The sequence below is a fragment of the Ictalurus furcatus genome, chromosome 1, assembly GCF_023375685.1.
Source record: "Ictalurus furcatus strain D&B chromosome 1, Billie_1.0, whole genome shotgun sequence".
NCBI classification, from domain to species: Eukaryota; Metazoa; Chordata; class Actinopteri; order Siluriformes; family Ictaluridae; genus Ictalurus; species Ictalurus furcatus.
In genome coordinates this window covers 28,009,604-28,020,189 of record NC_071255.1, presented here as the reverse complement: position 1 = coordinate 28,020,189, position 10,586 = coordinate 28,009,604, and the positions used below count along the sequence as shown (strand labels likewise).

At 37.7% G+C, this 10,586-nt stretch overlaps 1 protein-coding gene across 1 annotated transcript in view; it reads right to left on the bottom strand.

Annotated features, from left to right (window-relative positions):
* LOC128614078 (myosin-7) overlaps positions 1–9,383 on the bottom strand; it is an 11,528-nt gene extending 2,145 nt beyond the window's left edge. The window contains exons 1-33 of the mRNA XM_053635374.1: positions 9,350–9,383; positions 9,150–9,190; positions 8,765–8,977; positions 8,516–8,659; positions 8,280–8,436; positions 8,154–8,181; positions 7,957–8,062; positions 7,783–7,875; positions 7,635–7,698; positions 7,447–7,545; positions 7,056–7,159; positions 6,803–6,941; positions 6,561–6,679; positions 6,326–6,475; positions 6,054–6,224; positions 5,638–5,947; positions 4,861–4,940; positions 4,570–4,775; positions 4,353–4,476; positions 4,126–4,262; positions 3,780–4,035; positions 3,391–3,633; positions 3,131–3,307; positions 2,890–3,035; positions 2,717–2,807; positions 2,171–2,560; positions 1,957–2,083; positions 1,738–1,856; positions 1,464–1,660; positions 1,066–1,249; positions 511–676; positions 304–428; positions 1–106 (exon numbers count right to left, since the gene is read on the bottom strand). The exon at positions 1–106 is cut by the window's left edge and continues 203 nt beyond it. Of these exons, the coding sequence (XP_053491349.1) occupies positions 1–106; positions 304–428; positions 511–676; positions 1,066–1,249; positions 1,464–1,660; positions 1,738–1,856; positions 1,957–2,083; positions 2,171–2,560; positions 2,717–2,807; positions 2,890–3,035; positions 3,131–3,307; positions 3,391–3,633; positions 3,780–4,035; positions 4,126–4,262; positions 4,353–4,476; positions 4,570–4,775; positions 4,861–4,940; positions 5,638–5,947; positions 6,054–6,224; positions 6,326–6,475; positions 6,561–6,679; positions 6,803–6,941; positions 7,056–7,159; positions 7,447–7,545; positions 7,635–7,698; positions 7,783–7,875; positions 7,957–8,062; positions 8,154–8,181; positions 8,280–8,436; positions 8,516–8,659; positions 8,765–8,965 (4,759 nt within the window). The 5' untranslated portion in view covers positions 8,966–8,977; positions 9,150–9,190; positions 9,350–9,383. The remainder of the gene's footprint in view (positions 107–303; positions 429–510; positions 677–1,065; positions 1,250–1,463; positions 1,661–1,737; positions 1,857–1,956; positions 2,084–2,170; positions 2,561–2,716; positions 2,808–2,889; positions 3,036–3,130; positions 3,308–3,390; positions 3,634–3,779; positions 4,036–4,125; positions 4,263–4,352; positions 4,477–4,569; positions 4,776–4,860; positions 4,941–5,637; positions 5,948–6,053; positions 6,225–6,325; positions 6,476–6,560; positions 6,680–6,802; positions 6,942–7,055; positions 7,160–7,446; positions 7,546–7,634; positions 7,699–7,782; positions 7,876–7,956; positions 8,063–8,153; positions 8,182–8,279; positions 8,437–8,515; positions 8,660–8,764; positions 8,978–9,149; positions 9,191–9,349) is intronic.
* Between the last annotated feature and the right edge of the window lie 1,203 nt (positions 9,384–10,586).

Here is a 10,586-nt window from a genome sequence, read left to right as displayed (position 1 = left end):
CCATTTCCTCATCTTTTTCGGCCAGCTTACGCTCAATGTCAGCCTTCACCTGGTTGAACTCCAGCTGAGCCCGCAAGATCTTTCCTTCTTCATGCTCAAGAGATCCCTTTTATTAACAAATCATGAACAAGATCTATAAGAGGCCACAAGAGCTCATCACACTAGATAATGTTTAAGTTAAATTAGGTTGCAACTAAATATTGAAATATTCGACCTAACTTTTTTTTTTTGATAATTATTTTATATGGATTCTCGATGAAGAAAGGGATACATTTCCTTTACAAAAGACCTTAAATCTCTTACCTCAGCTTCTTCTAGAGCACACTGAATCTCGGTCTTCTCCTGCTCTAACTGTTTTCTTGCTTTTTCCAGCTCATGAATACTCTTCCCACTTTCACCAAGTTGTTCAGTGAGATCAGAAATTTCCTCTGTTTAATTGAAAACAAGGGATTAACACACCATCTGAAAAGCAAATATTGTTATTTTGAACAATGTACCAATAATGTTAACCTTGCAGGTTCTTGTTCTCCCTCTTCATGGTTTCTAGATGGTCCAAAGACTCCTCATAGGAATTCTTCAGTTTGAAGAGCTCAGTACTTAGAGATCTGGCCTCTTTCTGAGAGCTTTCCAGCTCAGACTGGGACTCTTCATACTTTTGTTTCCACTCAGCCAACACCTGATAAAATTAAGCACAGATATACTTGTATTACCTCAGGAAGATTTCATGTAACGATAAGGTAGTCAATAAGAATATGTTCTCTTATCTGTAGGTTAGATTTTACAATGCAGTTAATTTGTGAACAACCATTTTTGGACTGCACTGGTGGATCTAACCAACATTTTACGATGCATAGTTAGGGTTAGGGATGGATTTTGATTATTTTACTGCATGTAATGCAGTTCTTTATATGCCATTGCATTGGATTTATATATATATATATATATATAAAAAAAAGGACTGATGTCTGGTCTTGTTCACTATTTCACACATGAATATATGAGCCAAGTGTACAGGAATTATCAAAATACAAAGCAAATATCAGTGTATGCTCATTTGGTACCTACCTTGTCAAAGTTTCTTTGCCTCTTGTCCAAAGCAGCAGCAGCAGCATTGGACCTTTCCACATCAACCATGAGATCTTCAATCTCATTTTGTAGTCTGTGCTTTGTCTTCTCCAGAGAGGAACATTTGGCATTTACAGCTTCCACAGCTTCTTCTGCATCTTGCAGACGCTGAGCAAGTTTTTTCCTGATTTAAGTAAACATTACATAAGTACATATTGTATAACACACTTCACAGTTGATAGTTTGTACACAAACCTGGTTATGTAGGATTTATCTTTTACCTTGATACCATGATACAAAGGAAACTTAACTCACAAACCATTTTTTCTAAGATATCAAACAAAACTCAGTAAATTGTGATTATATGAACAGTACGCTATTATGTAAAAGGCACTTACTTTGCATCCTCCAGCTCTTCTGTTCTCTGGATGGCATCAGTTTCATACTTGGTCCTCCACTGAGCCACCTCAGAGTTTGCTTTGGAGAGACTGCGCTGTAGCTCAGCTTTAGCCTCCTGCTCCTCTTCATACTGCTCTCTGAGCAGATCAGAATCATGACGAGCCGACTGCACTGCATGAGCCAGGGCATTCTTGGCCTGAAAATCAGTTGGTAGCTTATAAGTAGTGTTTTTGTTTGGTGGTTTTAAGTGTTGATTATTGTACTTTAAAATACCTTGATTTCCTCCTCCAGCTGTCTCTTGAGATCCTCAAGCTGCTGGGTGTAAGATTGTTTTCCTCTTGTCAGCTGAGAGACCAGTGAATCCTTTTCTTCCAGTTGTCTGGAAAGCTCACCTGAAATATTAAGACAGATGTAAGATTCACATTCACTGTATGAATATAGTTTGCTTTTTTTTTTTTTTTTTTTTTTTTTTTTTTTTGCTGATAGGCTTACCATTTTCAGTCTGAAGCTTTGCCTTCTGCATTGAAAAATCATTGATTGTGCGCTGGCCTTCCTCGGCTTTGGTTCGGAATTCAGTCATTTGGTCCTCCAGGGTTCTACACATTTTCTCCAGGTTTGCCTGAAAAATTTGAGACATTTTGGTGTGCTCCTCTTAAAGATGGAATTAACATATCTGTATACACTATACATAATTATTCATTGTTACCTTGGATTTAACAATCTGTTCCATGTTGGAGACCACATCATCCAACTCCAGTCTCAGTTCACTCTTCTCCTTCTCAAGCTTCTGCTTCACTCTCTGAAGGTTGTCAATCTGTTCTCCCAGGTCTGCCACACTATCAGCATGTTTCTTTCTTAGAGTTGCAGCAGTGGCCTCATGTTGCAGGGTGGACTCTTCAAGGTCTCTACGAAGTTTCTGGAACTCAGCCTCTCTCTTCTTGTTCATTTCAATCTGGGCAGCAGTGGCTCCACCAGCCTCCTCCAGCCTCTCACTGATCTCTTCCAGTTCTCTTGCCAAATCTGCCCTTTGCTTCTCAACCTTGGCACGAGCTGCTCTCTCCGACTCCAGCTCTTCTTCAAGTTCTTCAATCCGAGCCTATTTCCAGAACATTGTCAATTTGAAATTTCTAATTTTAACAATACAAGCATATACAACCCCAAAGTTGGGACGCTGTGTAAAATTGCTATTTTGTAATTTCTAATTTTAACAGTTTTAACAAACATACACTTGCATTTAGTTTCCTCCTATTACCTGCAACTCCTTCAGTTTCTTCTGGAGTTGGACTCCCAATGCTTGTTCATCCTCAATCTTACTATTCAGCTGGCTGATCTCAAAGTCTTTTCTGCAGAAGCAAATGGATATTTCAGATTTTTTTTCTATTATAAATGTCCTGGATTTCACAATATATATATTTGAATTCTTACTTCTTAAGCCTCTCCTCCATTTGCTGCTTGTCATTTTCCAGATCCATGACATTCTCTTGAGTCAACTTCAAGTCACCCTCAAGTTTTCTCTTGGCTCGTTCGAGATCCATTCGAATTTTCTTTTCTTGCTCGAGAGAACCCTCAAGCTAGAGAATGTCAGAAGGAAAGGAAATTTCACAAAATTTAGTATCCCGCTTAATAATCTGCGAAATTAAGTTTTTATAACATCTAAGTTACTCACGTCATCAACTTGCTGCTCCAATTTAGCTTTGGCTTTGGTCAGAGTGTTGACTTTGTCCTCTTCACTCTGCAGATCATCCAGTGTTTGCTGATGAGCTTCCTGGAGAGCTTTCTTCTCCTTGGTCAGCTTGGCAATGATTTCATCCAGAGCAGCCATTTCCTCAGTCAGGTTTTTAACCTAAAATTTATAGAAATGCTTCAGTACCTTGAAACAATTCATGCTCTACCTTGGACAAGCTGAATTTAACTAAAGTAAATTACCTTGTTCTCAGTGGCATGCTTTTCTTTCTCTACTTTGGCCAGGGTAAGCTCCAGATCATCAATGTCTTTCTTCAGCTCAGAGCATTCATCCTCAAGCTTCCTCTTCTTTGCAACCAACTCAGCATTCATTTCCTCTTCATCTTCCAGCCTTTCAGTCAACTCTTTGCATTTAGCTTCAAGTTGGATCTTGTTCTTAATTAGACCCTCACATCGCTCCTCAGCATCAGAAAGATTATCTTGTTCCTACAAGTGTAAGTCAAATTTTAATAGTTTGGGAAAAAAATGGAATTCTTGTTGCAATAAAATACACTATGTTATGAATCTACATAAAAATAGTAAAAACGGAAATACTCATATTTGTCATTTTTTATTATTTCTACAGAACTTACAGATTGGACTTGGAGCTGCAGGTCATTCTTCTCTTGAAGAAGAGTAACCATTTTCTCTTCCAATTCTTTCCTGCGGGCTTCAGATTTAGCATAGGCCTCCTTCAACTTTGTGAATTCTTCTTTCATGTTGGCCATTTCTTTCTCAGCCTCAGCTGACCTCAACAGAGGTTTGATCTTGAAATACAACTTCATCCAGGGCCAATTCTTCACACCCATGAAAGCACGGACATTCCACTGGATTACCAACAAGGCATCCCTGCAAAGATTACGTTTCAGTAGATATTGATATCTGTTCTCTAAAGAATTTGTTTAAAAAAAATGGCATTTGACAGCAGGTATAACCTACCTTCTCTCAACAATCTTCTGAAATTCAATCCTTGAGAGAAGTCCACGAGCCCTGGCCTGAATACCAGTAAGGATGAGTGCAAGGCGATCATCTCGCATCTCCTCAAGAGTACCCAGAAGACCAGCCTTGAAGAACACCTACACAGAGATGGGTACATGAGAGATTATGTGTCAGAGAAAAACAGTGGAAGTTACTTATTTGAAATGTATTTTGTAGAATCCTTATACCTTTGTGTGACCCAGTTTATACTGGTTGTGGTCAATGTCCAGAGAGCCAAGTAGTTTCTCTGCACCTTTCTTGTTGTCAATAAACTGCCCCTCAGGAATAGCAGCAGGATTCAGGATACGGTAACTGAACAGGAGTTAGGGAAGAAGAAGAATCTTAAATACGGGCAGGTATTTTCAGTTCAGATAAAAAGTCATTCATTTTAATAACAAAACTCACCGTTGTCTAAAGTCACCATACAGGATTCTGTTGGGGAAGCCTTTTCTGCAGATTCTGATACCTTCCAGTACACCGTTACAGCGCAGTTGGTGCATTACAAGAGGATTCTCCATGGCCCCAGGAGTCTTCGTCTCATTGGGGATGATGCAGCGGACAAAGTGTGGGTGTGTGGACCTCAAATTTGTCATCAACTTATTCAGGTTCTCCTGTAAAGAGCATTACAGCATATTTATGTTGGATTACTACATATATGTTACTGCACTATAGTGTAAGAAGTGGTTAATAACTCACGCGGTGGAGAGCAGACACAGTCTGGAATGAAGAACCCTTCTTTTTTGTACCTTTGCCACCCTTTCCACCGGATTCCGCAACTGTTTAAAATGAAATCCATGTAGTGTCTCAGCAATAGAAAGTATAATTGCTATCATTTTTGGGGGACCAGACATGGTCTTTAATTAGAATATGTGTATGGACACAGCATTTCAGTAGTTCATTTTTGTTGAGAACAAGTGAAAACAATGCTATGTTCAACTGTATTTCAGCTTCTGCAGGCATTACAAAATGCCAAACAAGTTAAGTCTTCAAACTGGATGTTTTACTGAACCATTTTTGCTTTGCAAAATATATGCCTTTTATATATATATATATATATATATATATATATATATATATATATATATATATATATATATATATATATTACTGCATTTAATCTGTTCTCTGCACCCATGAATCACGAGATACATACTTAAATTGCATTTTATTTGAGAATATTTTTTCTAACCATATTTTTGTTTTGTCCACCTCCTTTACTTTGAGAGTCATCCAAAGCTTATATATATTTGCTTATATTATATATTATATATATTTGGTCAAAAGGTCTTGGACCAGCTTAGAAATTTAAAGCAAGCTTGTTTATTATAATGTTCCAACCCACCCTTCAGTCATGTTTACTTGTACACTTCTCCAGACATGCATTCTCATTCTGGATGCCTGGATTATCAAGAGTAGCTTTCCATTAGTCTACAGTTTTGAGCCATTAGTCTCCAATTCTCTAAATACCCTTACCTGAGTCAGCTCCAGCGTAACCAGCAAAGAGAGTGGCCAACAGCTTCACTGTAGACTTTTGGAAAAGTCCCACAACAGTTTCATTGAGTGGATCCTTGTTCTTCACCAGCCAGTTGTTAATGTTGTAGTCAACAGTGCCAGCATAATGAACTAGGGCAAAGTGAGCCTCTGGTTTACCCTTCACAATCCTGGGTTTCTGGAAGTTAGCAGATTTGCCCAAGTGATTGTCATAAAGCTTAGCTTTGAATGTGGCATCACTGGCTTTGGGAAACATGCACTCCTCTTCAAGGATGGACATGATACCCATGGGCTGAAAATCAAAGAGCAAGTGGTCAGTGAGATGTAAAAAAAAAAACATTTTTGAGAAAATAAAGCAATTTTCTTTTCAATTTATGCTTAATATTAATATTGCTTACCTTTTCAATAAGCTCAATACAAGCCTGCAAGTCCATGCCGAAGTCAATGAATGTCCACTCAATACCCTCTTTCTTGTATTCTTCTTGCTCCAGCACAAACATGTGGTGGTTGAAAAACTGCTGCAACTTCTCATTAGTGAAGTTGATACACAGCTGCTCAAAGGTGTTGAACTGGAGCAGAAATAGTAGACATACAGAATCATCATAAAGTACAAAAAAATAACAGCAGCAACATGAACGAAAAACTGAAAGCAGTACTGATTAGCACATACATCAAAGATCTCAAATCCAGCGATATCCAGCACACCAATGAAGTACTGGCGAGGCTGCTTGGTGTCCAGAGATTGGTTAATTCTCACAACCATCCAAAGGAACATCTTCTCATATACTGATTTTGAAAGTGCACCAATTGCATAGTACACCTAAAAAATAGAAGTGTTAAGAATGATTAAGACTATATCTTTAGCAGAGGTAAATTATATAAAAGAGAAAATGCCATTTTATTACCTGTTGGACATTCTGTCCCTTGGTGACCCACTCATTTCCTACTTTGACTCTTGGGTGGCACAAACCCTTCAGCAGATCGGCAGAGTTCAGGCCCATCAGATATGCGACTTTGTCAGCATCTGTTTAGGTAATGAAGATATTGTGAATTGATATATTTCAAATTGTTAACTTAATTTGCAATACACGACAAAGGTGTTTGATGAATATCACTCTTATATGAAGGTTATGCAATTAGCACTGACCTTCAGTGCCGTCAGCCTCAGCCTGCTCCTCTCTCTGCTTTTGCTTGAACTTCATGTTGCCAAAGTGCATGACGGCACCAGTCAGTTTATAGATACCATTCTTCTCTTCTTGGGTAAAGCCCAAAACATCAAAAGCTTCCTGTTGACCAAATACATTGTATTATATGTTGTATCATGGATAGAAAAATATTATTAATAGATTTTAAATTGTTAAAGGTTTAGCCTTAAAATTGTATTAAAGTTTTATATGTACGTCAGTAGCCATAAGCTCATCAGCATCATTAATAGATGCCACTTGGGTCTCTCCTTGGGAGATGTAGGCATAGTCATAGGGGTTGTTGGTGATAAGCAACATTTCTGAAAGATAAACAAAATACATATTCACATATTCATCTACACATGTCAGCAAATCATTAAGGCCCACATACCATACACCTGCCTTACTTTTAACCTTTTTCTTTTAATTAACACTTATGCAATTATAGGAGTTATAGCAGAAGATATGTGAGGGAAAACCCTCTTTTTTGGTGCTGCCTGGAAAGGATTAACTATGAACATAATGGATAAAACAGCAAAAGCAATAAAAATGATGTGTTATATATCAAACATAGGCCTCTGTAGTGTAGGCAGAACCATTCACCCACCCAGCAATTCTGGTTTCTTTTGAGACAGGATCTGATAGAAGATGTGGTAGTCTCTCTCAGCCTTGAGCTGAAATGTCACACGAGACTTTTCTAGAAGATCTGGAAAGAAATTTACATGTTAAAATGTGTACTGTGTAAGCATTTCTTTGGACCTTTTGAAGATTTATATGATTTAGATTTGTACTTACAAGTCTCAATGTCAGCAGAGGCCAATTTTCCACTGACACCAAAGTGGATACGAATGAATTTACCCTGTTCGTAAATAAGACCATGTAAGTTTTACACATTTCCTATGTTCTTACAAGATACATATAAATGGATATGAAATAAACTTACAAAACGAGATGAGTTGTCGTTTCTGATAGTCTTGGCATTACCAAAGGCCTCCAGTGCAGGGTTACACTGGATGATTTGATCCTCTAGGGTACCCTAAAAAATTATCATATGCATTAAATGGATTACATTTAGGACAATTGTGGGTACATCTTGTTAATAAAACTATTCAGTAACCTTTTTCTCCAAAGATGCATCTTTCTTTCCAGGTGCTGCTGCAATGCTAGCAAAGTACTGGATGACTCTCTTGGTGTTGACAGTCTTTCCTGCACCAGATTCTCCACTAGTGATGAAAATTGTTAGTCACTTATTCATAATAATTATACACCATATTGTATGTGTCTTTAAAAATCAGGGTAAGTTTTTTTACTTACGTGATAAGGATTGACTGGTTCTCTCTGTCTACATGTTACAAATGTGGAAAAATAAGATCTTAGGCATGTTGACAGACAACTGTACATACCTGTAATCTGAATGGTATTACAATACATTAACTTTACCTGAAAGCATGTACTGGTAGGCATTATCAGAAATGGAGAAGATGTGAGGAGGAGCTTCACTCCTCTTCTTGCCTCTGTAGGCAACGACAACTTCCTGGTTGTACACTGGCAGCCACTTGTAGGGGTTGACAGTTACACAGAAAAGTCCTGAGTAGGTCTGTAGAGGTATGAAAGGATGGAATTAACATGTGGCATCTGTATTTTTATTGTGTAGTACGGGTGTCCATATCACTCACATAGATCATCCAGGCTGCGTAACGCTCTTTGAGGTTAAACAGCACGGCAGGTTCATGCAGGAAGGTGAACATCGCCATGTCCTCAATTTTATCGAACTTTGGCGGGTTCTGAGGGTGAACATCACACTCCTTCACTGTCACAGTCTGTGAAATAGAGAAACAATGGCTTAGACCTTTTGAAGTTTCAAAATGATTCTTAATCATTAGTTTCAGTTGAAATCTTAGTTTCACTTGGACCAAGATCTATACCTTTCCAAACTCTGTATCAGCAGTGACTTTGTCTCCATCTCGGCTGGTGATAGAGGCCTTGACATACTCGACTTCAGGATCCGGCACAAAGCATTCCCGCTTCATGTCAAAAGGACGAGTCTGGGCCTCCAGTCGCTCCTTGTCAGACTTGCGCAGAAAAGGTGCTGCGGCACCAAACTCCTCCATTAATGCATCCGCCATCTTTCTAGAGGACTTAGAACATTCAATAATTGACACATATGTAATGAGTAATGCAAAAGGAGGTGAAATTAGATTTTATAAAAAAGGTCTTTGTTTTACAATTTGCAAAAAAAAAATCTGATATTCAAAACATAAAGCAAGCACATTTTAACTATTTGCTGATTTATAGATAAGTAATACCTACATGTTATGGCGAACAAACAGCTAAAATGTATTGTGCTTGACCTGGAAAAGATAAAAATTTAAAAAGATTTAAAAAGATCTTTAAAAAACTCAATTTAGCAGACATGGGCTTTGCATCGAATTGTTGTTATAGACCAAGTCTTATTTTATTACACTATTATTAATATACCGGTAGCATTGAAAAATTTAGACATGACTTACCTTGAGGTGTAGTGATGTATGTGGTTAGAGCCTGTCTGTGGGTCTCTTTATATTATGACTGAATAGAAGCAGTATGGCAAGAATGCCCATGATGGTGACGTTGACATGCTCTATTTGGTTAGGTGCATGTAGCACATAGCCCTTTTTGGAACACAGAAAGCATGCTAAAAGGAAGCCATCGCAGAGCAGCTGGCATAGCCAGAAAAAAATGAAAAGGGTCTAAATAAGAATGGGCCTCTATAGTGTATATGGTAATGCAGTCCTTTTTTTCTCTCTTATTTCCTTTTCTGTCACCCATCACATGATTGGGAATATGTGTCAACGTGGATAGTGGATATGTATATCTGAACTTCCAGCGCAAGCTGTTCTTCTCAATCACAGTATATCACCCGCTAGGAATTTCACAGGTTATCTTTGTGTCCAGGGATAAAAGCAAGGAAACAATGCAGAGCAAGCTTGAGAACACTGTAGAACAGTACTAAAGGTAAAAGTGGAAATCTAACAACCATAACCTTGGATTTGCTTGAATCATGGAAGACAGGTTTTGTCTTCGTTTGCATGCATCCTGTCAGCTGTTCTTACAAACATTTATTTTTTCATTTTTTAACAGCACACAAGTTAGCATGCTTTTATTGAATGAAAGAATATTTTCCTCCTTTACATATTTTTCATGTTTCGCTGTTTCATACTCTTTTTTTTCTTCTTCTTCTTCTTTTTTTTTTTTAAACAAACTACAACCATCATCTTTGCTTATTTGCCCACTCAAAATTAAATGCCCTTGGACGTACTCTGTTAAAATCAGGAAAGTAAATAATTAAAAAAACAAGCCAGTTTTTGTAACCCTCAACAATGCTTATTGTTTCCTTGGGAGAGGTCGTTTTTGTGACCATACTTAGTTAGGTCCTACAGTACATGACTAAAGATTTAGGACATGAGGACAACTTAAAAACAACTGGACATTCTAGTTTTCAATAGAATCATGTGGTGAAATATTAACACAATTACACCAACACAGTGAGGGATTGATGGTCATAAACCAGACTCACACGTTATAATATAATGGTAGATTTTATTGTGTTATACGGATGATGTACAAATAGTAGATTAGTAACTATAAATATATTTCAGCAAAAAAAAAATCTTGTCTCTAGGGCTGAACAGAGTTACTCTTAACAAGAACATATTGATAAAATATTAGTTGGTGTAAACTGATTCAGGTTTTTAATTGATAAACAGA